Here is an 18,309-nt window from a genome sequence, read left to right as displayed (position 1 = left end):
TGGCACCCACTTCCCTCCGATCTGCACACTGTGCCGGAGCTGCTAACTCTGGGATTACAGAATCAGACGCGTGAATGCATTCCTGTACCTGCTTGTTAGTCAAACTCAGAACTTGGGGTGTGTCTGACCACCCCTAAGCCTCTCCACACACATGCATGCAGACAGTGCAGCCTGCTTGCTGCTCGAGAACACATCCCGCACCTGGAGGTCCTGGCAGCAGGGGAGGCAGGAGCTGCTCTGCCCACGTGAGCCCGCCACCCTGCAGGCCCCCTGCCCATCGGCTCCGCCTGCAGCCACCTGCCTGGGGAACCACTGTTCTGCTAAAGAAACATCGCCTCGGGCCTCGGGCCACATCCGTGTCAGGCCGCGCCGTGTGCTGAAGGAAAACTGCAGCCGGCGAAGCGTGGCACAGGCAGCCTCGCTCCGGGTGTCGCCTCCTCCGCCTCCAGCCCCTTAAGGACAGGCTCTGCCAGGAGACGTCACAGTAAGAGAAAGACACTTTTCTTTAAACAGCTCACATTTATTATCGATAACAATAAAAAATCTTGTAAAGACTATCAGTATTGTATTACCAAGAGTGAGGTAATAGGTTTACAAAACATTTACAGAAGTTGATATGCAAATAATGCATTCAGGGAGGAAAGTGGAACCAAGTGGTTAGTGCTGGGGAAGGCAGGGGCACGGCAGCGCTGGGAGCGCCGGGCACGGGCGATGGGACCGGTCAGGGAGCTGGGCGAGACCCTGCACAAGGAGCGCTGGGCGCACAGGAGTGCGGGCTGTCCGTGCCCCGGCCCTACAGACGCATTCAACTCCCTGGGTGACCCAGCGCCGCCTCCCAACCAACTTAAAAAGCACACAGCCTCAGACTGGGGCGGGGGGGTGGGGGGGGGGCTGAGAGTCAGACAGCTCTACACACATCATCCCTGGGCTGATGTGCACTGGTGACTGGAGTGTTTTCTTGGCAGCTGTCAGCAAAGTCGCCATCTGAGATGGAGGGGGGTAGGGAGAGAGGGAGGGAGGGAGAGAGAGAGGGAAAGAGAGAGAGGGAGGTAGAGAGAGAGGGAGAGAGGGGAGAGAGAAGGGACCACCTTCAGGGCCTTATGACTGGAAGCAGGAGGCGCCGACTGGCAGTAGCACTGACCCTGCTGTGCTTTCTAGAAGGAGCCTTGGGGTGCCCGTGAGGAGCTTCCCTTTCTGGAAGAATGCACAGCCGTGTTCCAGGGGGGCCACAGTCACGGGAGCCCAGCACCGCGTCAGTGTGCGGGTGGGCCAAGCGCCTCACTGACCAGGCCGGAGGGCTGCGCACTTCCCCATCCTCCCGGCACCCCCTGGGGCTGCACACGTGCCATGAAGCTCCCATCCTCACGGACGCCCACCTCGGAGCAGACTGAAACCCACGCAGCCAGGACGTGCGCCCTCACACAGCGGCGCTCAGCCCCAGCAGCGCCCCGGCCACGTCCGCCACAGCTCGTCTCCACCGTGAGGCGACCCGTGTCGTCCAGACAGATTCCAAAATAGCCGCTTTCCCGGAAACAGCGGAAAACGAGGGCCCATCAGACAGACCCATCGTTGTACATGGGAAGAAAAGGAAAACTTGGAGGACAAGCCAAGCTCACAGCTGCTTCGCTTCCGTGAGAAGCCTGACACCGGACTAGGTCCTCCTTGCCCCGCCCGCCCGCCCCACCGCCATGCCCACGAGTCACTGCCTTCCACAGAGACCAGGGCTCCCACAGCCCCACGTACCCGGGAGTGTGCTGGTTGGCAAAAGTGAACAGCGGGCAGTTTCAAAATGGCGAAGTGACCGACTGCTCAGAGTCCCCTGGTGACCAGGGGCAGCCGGGCGCTGCTGCTCTGAGGCTCGGGTGGGGGCAGGCGAGCTACGCCTGGAATGAGCTCAGACCCCATGTGCGGGCAGGAAGGGCAAGGCGCCGGGAGAGGGAGCGTGCCCGCAGCCCAGTGCCCGCACAGGAAGCCCTGCTCTGAGTGCCAGCAAGGTGAGAAAGGAGAGAGACAATCGTGTTTAATGATGGCGGTGCCTGGCGTCACAGGAGCCCGGACCCAGCACCCACTGGAGAGCCGTGGATCCATGTGGCTCTCAGTCCTTCCAGCTTAAGCGGTGTCTGTTCTAAGGAGGGCGCAGGCTGCCGCTCAGTCCGTGACAGGCCGGTGACAACAGGGAGGTGAGGGCTGCGGTGGGGGGACGAGTCGCAGCCACTCCACGCAGGAGGGTGGGAGGGATGTGTGGACAGTGTGGAGGTGGTCCAGACATTTTTTGCATCAACATTGGAGGCAAAGTCTACCTCTTAACTGGCATAGAAACTGCGCTCCTGCGCGATAGCCCTTGCGCTCGGGTGATCCTGTGCGCGCTGCATACAAACCTATGGCTATTGGTGAGTTAGAGTGAAGCTACCTGTCCAGAGTCGGGATCAGTGACTACGTTTACCATCTCGAGAGCTACCTGCTACCTAGGGTGGGGCGAGAGGCTCGGCACTGGCCGCTGGTGGAGCGCTGGGCTGTCCGAGGAGAGGCGGCGCGGCACTACCTGGAAGCCATGGAGCTGGAGTGGGACTGGCTGGAGGAGGTGGTGGCGGCGCTCAGCTGGGAGAACCCACTGTGGCTGGACTCCAGGCTGGTCATGGAGCCTCTGCAAACAGCACAGCGAGGGTGAGGCGTGAGGCCCGAGCCGCCCGCTACCCTCCCTGTGCCCCCCTGCTCTCCACGCCTCCCACTCAGCAGCCCCCTCCTCCCGCCAGGGTCCCCAGGAGGAGGTTCCCCGCTGCCCTGCACACAGACAACCTCATGAACTGACGAGGGTCAATGGCCCGAAGCCACCTCCGCCTGCACAGCGCCGCTGCCCTGGGCTCCCTGCCCCGGGGCCGTACCTGAAGTCCTCGGAGCCGATCACCTCGGTGTAGTACATCACTTTACACTTGTGGGAGGAGACCTGCAGGGAGGCCAGCACATCGTCCACGCGGGGCAGGTTGGTGGCGGCGCACGCAGGCATGCTGTGGAACTTCCACTGCAGGATGTAGAAGCCTGGCCACCGGGTCACGTGGGAGCCCTGGAACGAGGCGGGCAGCTGCTGAGGGCTCCCCTCCAGGCCCCGCCCGCAGGGGTCTGCCAGAGCCTGGGAGTGCCCCGTCCGCCCGGATTCAGAGGGGTCACTGACCACCGGATGGGAAGGACCTGCTGCTCGGGGTCATTACCAGGGCTGCTGCCAGCCAGGCCTCTGCCAGGGGCTGGGACGGCCCCGAGGGTGACACTGAGTTTGCCCCCAGGACCTGCCACAGCCTCAGGGGGAGGAGGGCCGGGACAAAAGCGTCCAAGAGGGCCCTTCGCTCGGCCTTGAGGGGGTCAAAGAAGGTCGTGTGGACCAGGCAATGCTCTCGGACACGCTTCCATGATCTAATGCAGGGGTCCTCAAACTGTTTAAACAGGGGGCCAGTTCATTGTCCCTCAGACCGTTGGAGGGCCGGACTATAGTTTAAAAAAAAACTATGAACAAATTCCTATGCACACTGCACATATCTTATCTTGAAGTAAAAAAATAAAACGGGAACAAATACAATATTTGTATTTGCATGTGGCCCGCGAGCCATAGTTTGAGGACCCCTGCTCTAATGTGTTCCGTGTTAAAAGGAAGTCCATCCCAAACCAAAAGTCAATCTGTGAAAATGACCTTCTCCGTTCATTCTGGAAATGGACTGTGATGTAGCCTAAAATGCCCATGATTTTTAAACTAAAGCAGTACTTCCTTGTACTCTGTTTCTAAGACACCAGGACCCTGACAGGCTCATCCCTAAAACAAATGGCAGCAAAACCACGCATCTGCTCTGAGAGCCTGAAGCACCGAGAACACCTTCTGAGCAGGCACTCAAAGCAGCCGCCGAGTCTCACCGAGGAAATGACGGGGCACCTACATATATAAAAGGCTAAGTGACTGACCGTCCATCCGTCCATCCATCCATCCGACCATCTAACTGTTGACTGGCACATACGATGTGCACCGGCAATTTAAAAATAAATGTTGACTTGCGCATGCACGATACATATAAAGCTCTTGCTGGCGCCAATAGCACGCGTGTGTTTTGATCTGTCATTGTCGATCGTGAATTTGGTTGTTTTTGTTGACATTCTGAAGCCGAAAGAAGCCGGCAGTGTCGAAGGAATATATCTGAAGACCAACTACTGGCACAACTATTGGTCATGTAGCCTTTTAAGTGTATAGATACATTTTACTAATTTTCTTTCATCGCTGACACTTCTATTATAAAGAAAGGGCAAACAGCAATATTAAAATATTTCTTCTAATTAATTTCCTTTCAATGTGCATGAATCCGTGTACCGGGCCACTAGTTTTAAATAAACTAGAAAGCCCAGTAAGACACTTAACAGCCCCACAGCACTCGTTTCTCTCCCTTCCTTCAGGGTGACGGAAGCACATGGAACGCAGCCAGGGCGCCGTGGTGGAGTCCCTGAACCCCAGCTGTGTGCACAGTGCCTTCCCTCCTCCCGGGTCACCTCTGTGAATACACTGCCAGAGCCACTCACGCCCTTTAGGGGTAAGGCTGGACTCTGTGCAAAACCAGGCCCGAGTCCTCTGCTCTAAGGCATTCTGATCGGACTGGGCCGGACACACCTGTGCCCAGACGGACAGCACCGGCCACGCGGGGCGGGAGCGAGGCGACAGCCTCCTCCTCAGGACACACCACCGAGGGCGCTGCCGACGTTTTACCTGCACACTCTCCCCTTCTCTGCAGATCAGCGGCGACTCCACCATGCTGTAGTCCCGGCCCAGCTGCCAGGCCCTGTCAATCAGCTGCACGTTGTTCCCCCCAGGAGACGTGATGCTGTGCGCCCCCAGGGAGTCCTTCTTGGGCGGCTGTGGTGACCGCTTGGAGTGGTAGATGTTGAACACAATGTCCCCTTTGCACACGTCAAAATCCCACGTGATCACCGAAGAGGCCTCCACGATCTGAACGAGGATCTGGAGGAGGGGACAAGTGTCACCCCGAGGCAGCGAGGCCCGTGCCCACTGCGGGGCTCCCGGGCGCTCGGCCAGCTGTGTGCTGGGAGGAGATCCAATCAGCCATCGGTTCCCCCTCCGCCTTCCCCCTCAGCCCCTGGTGCTGCTCCGTGGCTGGGGCCCTGAGCTGGGCACTTGGTTAGCCACCCTACAGCCAGGACTTCCCAGTACACGATCTTTAGACAGCGCTGGGAAATACTGGGTCCCGGCCGAAACCTCTCAGCAATACAAAGTGGATGTAAGTCAAGGCGGGGCCCAGGGGTCCATGACTGCTCTGGCTGGGAGCTCAGGGAAGGCCCAGGGCAGGTGGGAGCTGAACAGAGAGCACATGGAGGAGGAGGCAGCTCTGCCAGGCGGCCCCTCTGCTCACAGTGGGAGAGCGGCAGCCGCTGGGCAGGAGGAGGGAGCCACGTGGGGGGTGGGACGAGCCCGGGGTTGAGGCCGATCTAAAATCTGCATTTTATGTGGCGCCACAGAGAGCTTCCCAGCAGGGAACGAGCAAAGTTACACTTCCAGCCCTGGCCGGTTTGGCTCGGTGGATAGAGTGTTGGCCTGCGGACTGGAGGGTCCCAGGTTCAATTCCGGTCAAGGGCACATGCCCAGGCTGCGGACACATCCCCAGTGAGGGGCGTGCAGGAGGCAGCTGATCAATGATTCTCTCTCATCATTGATGCTACTATCTCTCTCTCCCTCTCTCTTACTCTCTGAAGTGAATAAAAATATATTTAAAACAAAAACTTAAAAAAAGAAAGTTAGTTTCAGGAGATTACCGTGGGAGGGACGTGAGAATCAGAATCAGAAGCACTGCAGCTGCGGGAAGGTATGTGTTCACTGGCAGCCCCAGCAGAAGCCAGGCCCGAGCCCCTCCCCCTCGGACCCTCCCCCGCGCCCCCACAAGCGCCCTCTGCGTGGCGTCTTAGCACTTTGCTGTCTTCAATTGCACCACTGCCCCTTCTCGCTGCCAAAACACCGCTTTGGAAGTTCCTTAGGGAGCAGATCCATAAAGCACGAGGGTCACGTCTAAGAGCAGCGGTGGCCCGAACCACTTGCCCCCTCCCCCAGGGGCTCCCAGGGCGAAGCTCTCAGCTGACGGGCCCCTCTCCAGCCTTCACAGTGGGCACTTAATCAGCCTCATTTCAGGCACAGCGCTGTCCCTGGTGGGTGCGTGGCTGCAGCTCCAAAGCGGAAGTGAAGCGGCCGGGCTCAGGGAGGGAGACTGGCTGTGAGGGCCGCACGCCCACGGCGTCGCAGGACAGTGCCTGTGAGAGGCCGCTTCTGCGCCACAACGCGGCGCAAGAGGGGAAATTTCTCCTCACTCCACTAGGCTAACAAAAATGGGGAAATTCCTTTTAAAATATAAATAACCAAACCCCGCCAATGAAACACAGGAAATGAACCTGTAATCCTAGGCAGACCAAGCCCGGGAGTCCACCTCCGTGCGGCCAGCGGGCGGGAGGGGACCCACCGCGCGGCTCCCTCAATGCTGCGGCGCCTGCTCCGCCACCGTGTGGGGACCACCCCCGAGAGCACCCGCTCCCCTCTCCCACCGGCGCCTGGGAGGACCCGGACCCCGCGGGGTGGGGGGGGCGCGCACCTCGTGCGGGGCTCCTTTGAAGACGCTGGCGGACTGGTAGATGGTCTCGGTCCAGAGCTTGAGGTCCTCGTTCTCCAGCTCCTCCGCGGTCCGGTACAGGGACTTGGGGACCAGCCCGCCCTCCGGCACTTCACACTGCAAAGCAAACAGCGTCTGACCCGACCATCAGGCGGTAACGCCCGCCGCCCGGCACCGCCTCGGAGCTGGAGCTGCGGGGGAGCAGAGCTGGCGGTGCGTGAGCCGCAGCCCCTGGCCACGGACTCCGCCCTCCTGACGGACCCTCCTGCTTTCAGTGAAGGAGAACGAGTGCAAGCAGGTTCGCCACGGAATCCACACTAACGTGTCTGAGGCTCTGGACTCACTACGGCGGGTGTGTGAGGTGACAAGTGTGTACACTGCACCTAAAGGGAGGCGTGGCGTCACGAAAAGGGGTTTCCTCTCAGCAGCTGCAGGCACTGCTTTTATTCATGTAGGTACGGTCACGACCCGTGACCAATGACGAAAGCTCCGCATCTACCGCAAGTCAAATGACTAGCCGAACGCTCGTGGCGGACGGCTTCCCGGGAGAGGGCGCGTCTGCGGGATCTGCCGGCAAGAGGCTGTCCTGAATGGAAGCTGTGCATTTCGCAAGCTTCCTAATTCACCTCGACACCGTGGCTTCACCACACGTGCTTCCTGTGTAATCAGTGCCGGGAGGCGACCACAGGAACAAGCATGACGGACACCTGCCATAGCCATGATGTCTCGTTAGAGATGTAACTCGTTAGAGACGGTTAAACCCTCTTGTGCAGCAGAACGAGGTGCGTGCCGCCTCTTCCACACCAGCCTGGACAGAAGCGCAGAGAGCAGAGAGGAAGCTCGAAGGCCAGTTGGCGGCCTCCACCAGCTTCGGGGGCCTCCCATCTGAACGCAGCACGGTGGTCAGGTGACGCGAGGCCCCACCGGCCGTGAGTCGTCTTCTGCTCCCCCGAGCTCCTCACTGGAGCGACCGCCTGACGGTCCTCTCACGGAACACGGGTCGCTGGTGGGCTTCTGGGAATCTGACCTCGGGGCGAGGTCACGGGCCCCGGGGAAGTCCGGGCCCTGTAACTGACATGCCCCTGCGAGGCACCGTGGTACACCTGCCGCTCCCTACAGCAGGACTGAGGAACTCGGAGCGGAATGTGAACGCTGCTTAAATTCCTCTCACCATCCAGAAAGATTTTCCTAGACCCCAACTCCTTAGCTAAACACATGCGTCAGGGCCAGGTGTACCACCTTGAAGACACCTTTCTCCACGAGGAGGGATGAGAGCCTGACTCCCGAAGCCACGCCCTCTCCTGGTCCCCGGGCCTCTGCAGGGAGCCCCAGCGGCTGCAGGGTCCTCAGGGAATCACACACCCTGACACCCTCCTCACAGCGCAGGGCGCAGAAGGGGAGGAGCAGCTCAATGCATTAAAATGCGAAATTACATGAAAGAGTGGGAATTCCCTTGACTTGTCCTCTTTAAAATGTCATCCTGATTTATTATCAATGGGGAAATCTTTTTTAAAATAACGTTGATTTTGTTAATAGTGTTTTAAGAAAACACACAGCTCCTCCAAAACAGCTGAGAAACCTGATTCAGAAGGACAAGCACGTTATGATTTCCCTCACCGGGGAATCTAATGAACAAAATGAAGGAGCATCTGACTCACACGAAGCGGAGGGAATACCGAGATGCAATTAGATTAGCCTCCACAGCAAGTTCCCGTTAGTGTAACAAGGAGGAAATGTGCACGTTACCGAAGATTACCTAAACGGTGGGTCAGAGAGATGCCAGCCAAAAAGAACAGAACCAAAACCCAACAGTCCAGACTAAGCCTCTGAAAACCACTTGTGCAGCCCACGCCCCCGCCCTGTGAGTAGCCGAATGGGCAGGACTTGCCGAGCGCGTACCATGCACTCCCCGCCCAGGAAGTCGGGGATGACCTCCTTGTCGATGTAGTCCAGCAGGCCCCCGGGGCCCTGGTAGTCGTTCCCGGCGTAGATGAGGAACTTCCTCCTGGTGTTGTCGTCGATGAACGGGCTGACCTGTCAGAGAGAGCGCAGTCACCTCTGCTGGGCCGCCTGGCCTTCAGAGGCTGAGTGACAAGGGGACACCATGAGTGGGGGAAGGGAGTGCGAGTCTGATACACTTGGTAAAGTCCGTTTGCCTGGCATTGGGACACTCAGGAACCCTTTCTTCCCCTAAACAATTTGAGAAACGTTATGTCTTTCACGACAACTTGGTTTTTCTAACTCGCCGGGACGTGGGAGTCACAGACGCGTGAATATGACTGCGTGGCGTGTGCTCGCAGACTCAGCAGCTGCGGAACAGCATCCACCCACCAGCGTCCAGAGCACAGGAAACACGCGGGGGGCCCGCAGGATGAGCAGGCGGCCCAGCGTCTCGGGGTAGTTGGCCTCCACCACCTCGATGATGCGCAGCAGGGCCTTGACGCCGGGCCTCCACAGGTGGCGCATGTTCAGCCCCTCCAGGTCCACCAGGCAGGTCCACGAGCTGCGGGCAGACACGTTATTCCAGACGCACGTCGGCACACGGGGTCCCACAGCTATTGGTCTATATTCTTGATACTATAACGCAGTCATTTCTATCCATTTCCAAAAAATGCCCCTTCTCAGAATGACAGCGCTGTGAACTAGACTTGCACCTGCTTGTACAGGCACACGGTCAGCGTGGGGCACCAGCCCCGCACTCCCGAGCACCGGTGGCTCACGGCCAATGCCTGACCCTCGGCCTAACGTGCTCAGCGACCAGCAAGTGGGGCACCAGCTGCGATGGCCCTGGGCTGGTCTGCACTGGGGCGGCGGCGGCCTGAGCTGCGGTGAGCTCTCCGAGTGTCCCGGAGCCAGTGCTGTCTCGGAGCTGAGGCTGCGGCGGGAACGCTGCCTGCACCCGGTCAGCCTCTCAATCCCGCACTTAGGTAACAGTTCCCCGGGACTAGCAGCAGGATTGAGGAGCACGCACTAATTTTTGAAGCTCGCCCCCCACCCCTCCAAAAAAAATTTTTTTTAAAAACCCAGACTAACCCTAACCTGCAACCCTGGGCTCTCAAGGACCATGTAGACTAGCCAGCCTGGCCACGCCCCTGAGATGAGGGACGGCAACGCCCAGGGGTTAGAAATACCCAATCCAGCACCGCCCCTCTGACGGCCACCTACATGCTCACTGTCTACCTTCAGAACACTATTTAGACTTGGTTCTAAGAATCAACCGGGAACATTTATGTCAGAGGCTCCATCAGCTGGAAGGAAAACAAAGCCGCACGTCTACCTGATGGGCCGGCCGAAGACTTTGGTGTTTTCTTCACAGCGTCTCAGCCCTTCCTCGTTGATGGAGAGGACCTACGCAGAAGAGACCACGAAAACTCCGTCAGTCTAGGAGGTGACGCTACTGCTAGGCTTTCTGCGCGCACACAGCTTATCCCCGACAGAGTCTCCCCCTGGAGAGGTGAGCGCGGTCCTCTGTGGCGGGGGACAGAACCCCGAGCGGGGTCACAGGAGGGCGTGCCTGCTGTGGGGGTAAGTGGCTGCCGAGTGGGGGACGACACCACACCTACCAGCCCAGGGAAAGGGCGGTGTCAGGCTGACAGGAAGCACGGCCAGAGGGAACGCTGTTTGGATAACAAACCTACCCCCGTACAAGCGGCCCATCACATCTTTACGGTCTATCTTTTTGTGTGCGCGTGTGGATGTGCTTGCACGCTCATATAAGCACACACAGGTGGGCTCAGAGTCCACAATAAAATGCCAACAGTGGATGTTTTAGGATCACTGGATGTGGATGTGCCCTTTAAAGTTTTGTCTTTTGGATGGACGGATCGTATTCCTCTCCGCATAACTGCCCACTGTGGAGGCTGCAGCGGCAGGGCGAGGTCTATTCAGGTGAAAGACGCAGGAGTGCGGATCGAGGCGGTGCCAGTGGGAAGACCACTGTGAAGTGTCGGGAGTGACAGAATCTCGGAAGGAGAGTCAGGGGGTGAAGGTCAGAGAGGGCGCGGACTCAGGCCCAGTGGCCATCCGAGTGCTTATGGTGACCTTTTGGTCAATGCTTCCTGTGAGAAACGTTTTTATAACTTCTGTGCCCGCCTCTGACATTTTCACATATACTAACGGCTTTTCCTTTCTGCGGACAAAAGCGACACATGCTCGCTGTCACAGGACGACTGTAACATCCCAATCCCGCTGTGGCCGGGCGCCCGGCCGAGCACTTACGTATCTGAGCAGGGCCTCCTCCCCGAGGGCCCTCACCAGGCCTTTGGTGTCCATCTGTCCCAGCCTGAGCACGTAGAGGGGCCGCCCGTCTGCAGGAGGAAGGCAGGTGATCACACGCGGCGCTGGGTGTGCGAGGCCGATGGGCAACGCGCCCTCGGACTCAGACGAGCTTCAAGCCCTGTCCCCCTGAGAAGCAGCTTCCGTGTGTACAGGAGTCCCCCAATCTCTTCCCAAAAGATGGTAAAAGGGAAACAAAAGCCGCCGACAGAGCAGCTCAGCTGGTGGCAATGACAGGTCTGCGTGGACGAGGGGCGCCCCCTGGGCACCCGCTCGGCTCACGTCACAAACAGGACTGAGCAGAGCTCCGCCCTCAGTGGCAGGGCATCCCCCTCAGACAGCTTTCCTGTGAGCAGCCCTGTGCTTCTTCCTTCACAGGCTACCGACAACGCAACGCCAGGGTCTGGGAGAGCCGGCTCCCTCCCTTCCCGCCCTGAGAACCGGGGTAACGGAGCACTTTGTGGAATCGTAAACCCCTAACGACCAGCACACGCCGGCTCTGCTTCTTCACAGCGGGAGGCCTCATGGCTGGAGCCTGGGAGGACTCACGCACTGGGTCACAGGAGCCAGCTACCCGGACGGAAATGGCCTTGATGGCCAGTGTCCCCAGCGGTCCGAGCCCCTCTGCTTGGGGCCGCAGGGCAGCAGCGGGGAGGACAAGGAGGTGCTGCTGCTGAGACGACACCAAGACGCCTCCTGCTGTCACCCCGACCCGGGGCCACTGTTCCCTGTACCACCCGGAACGGCACCTCCTGGGAGATGTGGTCTAGATCCGCTGCATCTACTTCAGCAAAGAGGCCTTGTGCTCCCTAGTCTTGGTGAAGGAAGATTTATAAAAACCCCTCCCGGGACTAATGAGATACATTTGTGTCTTCTACCAAACCTTCCCATCTTTGAGGGTCACACATGGAATAGATATAAACTCCAGTAACATGAGTAAAGCAACACTTAGCCTGAGCGGCAGGAAAGGGAAGTCAGGGAAGGGAGCCGCCCCAGCTGCTCGGGTGAGAGGCACCGGCCTGGGGGCGGCGCCGCGTCGGGGAACAGGGAGCGTGCCCGTGACAACGCAGCTCTCCCACAGGCGTGACAGGTAAAGCCGCCCACGAGGGGCTCCCACTCGCCGCGTTTAGGTGGCCACTGTCCTCGGCTTGCTTGTGCTCCTCCCCCAGCCAGAGCTGCCGCCCTCCCCTGCCCGGGGGTGGAACCTGGCTGTGCACCCTCACAGGCGCGCCCCCACCAGCACTGTGCTCCCCACAGCCGCCCTCCGCCTCTGGCTTCACGTCCCAAAACTCCACGCAATTCAGAGAGGAGCGGAAGTGACTGCCCAGGGCACCGCGAGGCCTGAGGAGGAAGCAAAGGGCCCGGCCCTTGCTCAGACTCCGGGCCTTTCCCGGTGGCTTAGGGGCGCGAAGCTGCTGTGATGACACGGGCATCAATGTGTCCAGGCGGCGGGCGGGGAGGGAGGAGGCCCTCAGGGCCCACTTCGCTCTGTGGGAGGAGGTCTCCCTCCCAGCACGTCCGGCGTGCACGTCCTCGCTACCTTTGTCGTGGTGGTGCCAGCCTCCCGCGTAGTAGTCCTGCAGGACCTGGGGCGGGTTCCAGGTGTCGAGGATGTAGTCCACCTGGTGCTGCTTGCGCCAGGTCAGCGACTGGCACATGATCTCTCTGGCTTTGTCGATGTTGAAGTCCCGGGCGCGTAGGAACCGGAGAATGTGCTCATCTTTGGGGATCTGTTGAGAGAAGAGGTGCTGTAAGCAAGCGATGCTGCAAGTTGCTACGGAAAAACACAAGTTACCAAGGGCAAGACTCTCAAACGCTCACTTCGTGTCACGAGGGGGCTGGCGCTAGCCGGTCGGCTCAGTGGATAGAGCATCGGCCCACGGACTGAAGGGTCCCGGGTTTCCCTTTACTAAGTGATGCCGTGCGACTAGACACACAAACGGGCCCCTGCTCGCTCCAGACCCCATTAGTCAGAGGCTTATTATAAAACCTGATTCCTTATGAGGCTAAAATTCTACCAAAAACTTCAAAACCAAAGCTCAAACATTTCTCATCTCTGAACAATCTGTGAACTCCTTCCAAACCTTGTAGACGGGTCACTGTTTTCAAGCGAGACCATTCTCTGTGACACCCGGGAAAGGGCACACAGCCTGCCAGGGGACTGGTGCCACTGGACCCCGAGGCGTGACTTTAGGCAGGAAGGGCAGTCCCAGCCGTGGTAGGCGGGACAGTGACTGAGCAATGGTGGGCGAGACCAGGCCCACGGTTCCCCCCAGCACGCGCGGCTAATGCTCACTTTGCCCTTGTGCGTTTCCTGGAGCCACTGGCGCAGCCGGATCAGGCAGCTCTCCTGCAGCGGGGTCAGGTCGCCCAGGTACCGCTTAATGTAGTCTGCGTCCAGCTTGTCTGCAACGGAAGTCACATGCCATCCGTTACAACAGGCACCCGGAACCCCGGTACCACAGGGCGCTGCTCCGTGAAGCCATGTGTGGTCCAGTCTCGGGACTCAGGGACTCCAGAGGGAACCAGGCCACCCCAGGACACCTGGAGGGCAGCCTTTAAAACCTAATCCCTGACCCAGCCCCAGGTGACTAGATGGATCTATTCTGTTCCCTAGTTACCAGCACGTCCCCTCGATTTGCAAAATCTCAATATTCATGGCAGAATAATGGCTATTACAGGTATTTAATGACTTTTCATTAAAAGTTATATAAAGAGAACTTACATGATCTACAACTATGAAATGCAACAAATGGATCTAAACCTGTTTTAAACAGAGCTGTGTTCAAGAAGACAAGAAATCTCTTTCATGCTAAGGTAGCATAAACTGCAAAAATGAGGTAGAAAATTAAGCACAGCAAAGAAAAATTCACAAGGTGCAAAACAGGACGTAGCCCCAACCGGGGAAACGCCTGCCACCTGCTGAAAGCAGCAAACGGCCTAGTTCAGCTCAGAGAAAGGCGCAGAGAAAGGTAAATATCAACAGTTTCACAAGGCTCCCGAGTGGTAGCATTTTCTTGTATTTTCTTATTTTACAATGGGCTTCACTCTGAGAAATGAGAAAGGTGTGTATGTGTGTGAGTGTGTGCACACGCACAGCCCAGCTGACGCAGCCTCGGAGACAGCCACGGACAGCTGTGTGACTCTACGCAGGGGCCTCCGCGCCTCGGTGCCCCGCGGAGCACTCCCGCCCCACAGCCCACGTGAAAGGGGTTCACAGAGAGCTTAGGACAGGGCCCGGCACAGTGAGCGCAAAGCGACGACGCAGAGTTGTGTTAAAGCCGTAGGTGCCACCCTGCGTTCACTGAAGATGCGATCAGCTACAGTGAGTGGAAGACATTTCTGGTGTCATAACTTGACGTGACCCTTCCGCCCACTGAAGACAGACTGCATGTCTTCACTCTGAGACACCTCGATGAAGTGCTGCGTAAGCTGCAGGAAGGGGGCCTGCAAGAGCTGCGTCTCCTCCTACGTGACGTCTAATGTCCTACGGGAACTAGAGGCAGAGTCACCGGAGAGGAAGCGACCCACCGTCGGGGGTCCCCGCGGCGGGCTCAGAGGCCCCGCTGGGGCTGCTGAGGGCCTCGCTGCTCAGCCCCTCCTTCTGCGCAGCCTCTGGGGCCACGGAGGCCAGCGACGCGGCTCGCTTCCTGCACGACGCAGCCGTCTCCGCAGAGGGCGCCAGGGGCGGCGGAGTCCAGCGGGGCACGAAGGTGATGCCCTCCTCCTCCAACTGGTGAAGGTAGTACTCAATGATTTCCTTTCCCTTTAAAACAAAACCGGTGTCAGGTGAGCACGCATTCGACATGGAAATCGCTCGCCCCTCACAGGCCTTTGTAACACTGACAAAGCTGAACTGCCGCAGAATACACGGGGAAGTCAGATGCCTCTGAATTTTGTTTTTCACATTTTACTTCCTCTTCTCCAAAGGTCTAGGAAGTAATATCTAAAGAGACAGAATCTTTATGACTAATTAGAAGCACTGCTTTACCACACTTGTACTCAATACATGCTCTGTGTTTCAATCCAAATTCTTTCCAAAATAAAACAAGCCTTCAAAAGCATTCAGAACCCCATATTGGTGAGTTCAAAACCAAACTTCCACAATAAGAAACAGCAGCAAAAGAACGAGAAGGAGCCCTAGCCGGTTTGGCTCAGGGGATAGAGCATCAGCCTCTGGACTGAAGGGTGCCAGGTTCGATTCCGGCCAACGGCACCTGCCCGGGTTGCAGGCTCGATCCCCAGTAGGGGGCATGCAGGAGGCAGCCGATCAATGATTCTCTCTCATCATTGATGTTTCTATATCTCTTCCTCCCTCTCCCTTCCTCTCTGAAATCAGTAACAATATGTTTTTTAAAAATTATATCTAAAAAAAAAAAGAAAGAAGAGAAGGAAGTTCTTCCACGCAGATGAGCCAACGACCCAAGGTGGACCCCTGAGCACGCCTGGGAGGTGCCTCTTCCGGCTGCAGCACTTCGGGCCGCAGATCCTGGCGGGCACCAGGGCTGCTGCTGCAAGTGAGCTGCTCCTGCCTCACCCCAACTCTCACCTTCCCAACAAGTCCCAGCCAAGAACGCATGGCCCCTGGCCACATGCTCCTCCTCACCTCATTGGCAACCAGCATTCTGTGCACCCCAACCTACGCCTCCCACTCCCAAGGATCCAAGGCCCGGGGAAGGTCAGAGCAGTCCCCGAGAAATGGCTGGGACCCCTGACTACCCCATTCCCAGCCTCCCAGAAAGCCCGCCAGCACATCCCAGGGATGCCTGCCCACCCTTTTCCATAAAACTCCAAGACAGACTCACTTTTTTAATGTTGCTGGTATATTGTTTCATTGCAATTTTCTCCACTGTACTTTCAAAACCAAAGAAAGATTTAATATCTAAGCTTGCAGACTGTTCGAAACAGGTCCAATCTTCATTTTCAGGGTGAACCTTCAGATTGAGAAAGAACTGCATTAACTAACTGATAACTGAGAATATCATCTCTGCCCCTCAATCAACTAGTCAGCGTAAGCAAAAACCTATTTTACTCATCATGTGATTATCATGAAAGCAGCAGATGGAAAAATTACAGAGAGAGTCAAAATCACGGAGACCAAAGCACTACTTCTAAAATATTCAGGGCTGGCTTCATCAGGGAGGGCGGTCAGCAAAGGCTGGAGGAGGAGGCCCGTGAGGCCCGTCTAGGAGCAGACAGCAGACGGAGCGGGGCTGCGCACGAGGCAGGCAGGCAGGCAGCAGAGGTACGACCTCTGAGCGCAAAGCCGAGTCCCGGCCGGGTTCTGGGACCACGTGACGTGATCTGACACACGGTCGGCGGGTGGCTCGGGACTCAGGGCTGCTTCTATAGGAGGGTGGGGAGACGCGGGAGACCCAGGAGGTTATTCTAGCAATCTGGGAGGGAACGTTCTGGAAACGGTGGTCAGCGTGAAGCTTAGGGCAATCTGCGCTCAGCGCCGCTCTCGGAGGTCCCAGTGCCGTGGCCTTCAACAGACACCTGGAGTCAGAGCGGGCCGGCGAAGCAGGCGCCTAAAGCAAATCCCCACAGACCGGCAGCACGTGCCGCCTGCGCTCTGAGTAACCGCGCCGGCTCCTGCCGCGGGAGGCGGGCAGCCCGTGGAGAGGACAGCCCGTGGAGAGGACAGCCCGTGGAGAGGACAGCCCGTGGAGAGGACATCCCGGTGGAGAGGACAGCCCGTGGAGAGGACAGCCCCGGTGGAGAGGACAGCCCGTGGAGAGGACAGCCCCGGTGGAGAGGACAGCCCGGTGGAGAGGACAGCCCGTGGAGAGGACAGCCCGGTGGAGAGGACAGCCCGTGGAGAGGACAGCCCGGTGGAGAGGACAGCCCGTGGAGAGGACAGCCCGGTGGAGAGGACAGCCCCGGTGGAGAGGACAGCCCAGGTGGAGAGGACAGCCCGTGGAGAGGACAGCCCCGGTGGAGAGGACAGCCCGGTGGAGAGGACAGCCCGTGGAGAGGACAGCCCGGTGGAGAGGACAGCCCGTGGAGAGGACAGCCCGTGGAGAGGACAGCCCGGTGGAGAGGACAGCCCGTGGAGAGGACAGCCCTGGTGGAGAGGACAGCCCGTGGAGAGGACAGCCCTGGTGGAGAGGACAGCCCGTGGAGAGGACAGCCCGTGGAGAGGACAGCCCGTGGAGAGGACAGCCCGTGGAGAGGACAGCCCGGTGGAGAGGACAGCCCGTGGAGAGGACAGCCCTGGTGGAGAGGACAGCCCGTGGAGAGGACAGCCCGTGGAGAGGACAGCCCTGGTGGAGAGGACAGCCCGTGGAGAGGACAGCCCGGTGGAGAGGACAGCCCGTGGAGAGGACAGCCCTGGTGGAGAGGACAGCCCGTGGAGAGGACAGCCCGTGGAGAGGACAGCCCGGTGGAGAGGACAGCCGGGTACTCACGGTGTAGCAGCAGTGCTCCTTAATGATGACCCGGTTAGCAAACGTCTCATTATGGGCCTCAATGTGCAAAGTGCGCTCCCGGGAATTCAGTGAGTTTTTCTGGACGAAATAAACATAGTCAACTCCCGCAATCTTTAAAAAAGAACAGAGAGGAGGACGCATTAGTACCGCCCAATCGCAGCAGCAGAAGCAGCGTGGTGTGCGTGACTCGCTTGGGTTCGGGCGCCTCCTCGGCCGGCGGTCACCTTTTTCAGCAGCCGGGGTGCGTCTATGTCCAGTTTGCAGCGTCTTTCTATGATGTGAACGGCCCCGTCCTCACTCCGGAATTCATTCACAGTGTCGCTGTCCACAAACATCGGGATCAGCGGGCACGTGGGGAACCTCCTTTCGTAGGCCTGGGGAGACATGTGGAGAAAGAGGGGTGATGGGGTGGTCACGGACATCAGAGCGGCCGCGTCTTCACCTCTCCAGCTCCCACTGAGAGGGGGGAACTTTCTGTGTTTGCTCTTCAGGGCCTGGGAGGCTTGACACGGTAGAGGCCAATTCTCCCCACGTGGGCACAGAAATTTCACAGGATCCCAACCAAATCCCAGCTAGGTTATTTGTGGCTCCCCACTTAATTATCTTAAAATGTACATGAAAAGGCAAAAGAACGGAACACTTTTGAAAAGGAGTGAGTTGGGAGGAATGGCTGGGCCCGGTACTCAGGCTCACTGTCTGAGACCGGTAGAGAGACAGACACGCAGCTCAGTGGACAGAGCGGACAGCCATAAACTAACCCACACGAACAGGCCCGAATGACTTTTGACAAAGGTGCACAGCAATCCAACGGAGGAAGACTGGCCTTTCAACAAATCACTGGCGAAACGGCACACCCAGAGGCAAAAAACGGCCTCCACCGAAACCCCCCAAAACTATAAAAATTAACTCAAAATGGATCACAGATTTCTGTGTGTGTGTGTGTGTGTGTGTGTGTGTGTGTGTGT

General features: G+C 58.2%; 1 protein-coding gene across 1 annotated transcript in view; it reads right to left on the bottom strand.

Moving 5' to 3' along the window:
* Window positions 1–499: 499 nt before the first annotated feature.
* SEC14L1 (SEC14 like lipid binding 1) overlaps window positions 500–18,309 on the bottom strand; it is a 34,519-nt gene continuing 16,709 nt past the window's right edge. Inside the window, exons 4-18 of the mRNA XM_059671364.1 lie at window positions 17,569–17,718; window positions 17,324–17,455; window positions 15,719–15,847; window positions 14,445–14,679; window positions 13,210–13,319; window positions 12,454–12,643; window positions 10,857–10,945; window positions 9,916–9,986; window positions 8,970–9,141; window positions 8,538–8,672; window positions 6,621–6,755; window positions 4,736–4,987; window positions 2,883–3,061; window positions 2,543–2,644; window positions 500–984 (exon numbers count right to left, since the gene is read on the bottom strand). Of these exons, the coding sequence (XP_059527347.1) occupies window positions 969–984; window positions 2,543–2,644; window positions 2,883–3,061; window positions 4,736–4,987; window positions 6,621–6,755; window positions 8,538–8,672; window positions 8,970–9,141; window positions 9,916–9,986; window positions 10,857–10,945; window positions 12,454–12,643; window positions 13,210–13,319; window positions 14,445–14,679; window positions 15,719–15,847; window positions 17,324–17,455; window positions 17,569–17,718 (2,097 nt within the window). The 3' untranslated portion in view covers window positions 500–968. The remainder of the gene's footprint in view (window positions 985–2,542; window positions 2,645–2,882; window positions 3,062–4,735; window positions 4,988–6,620; window positions 6,756–8,537; window positions 8,673–8,969; window positions 9,142–9,915; window positions 9,987–10,856; window positions 10,946–12,453; window positions 12,644–13,209; window positions 13,320–14,444; window positions 14,680–15,718; window positions 15,848–17,323; window positions 17,456–17,568; window positions 17,719–18,309) is intronic.

This window comes from Myotis daubentonii, chromosome 16 (genome assembly GCF_963259705.1).
Source record: "Myotis daubentonii chromosome 16, mMyoDau2.1, whole genome shotgun sequence".
NCBI classification, from domain to species: Eukaryota; Metazoa; Chordata; class Mammalia; order Chiroptera; family Vespertilionidae; genus Myotis; species Myotis daubentonii.
This window is presented reverse-complemented; position numbering and strand designations above follow the sequence as displayed.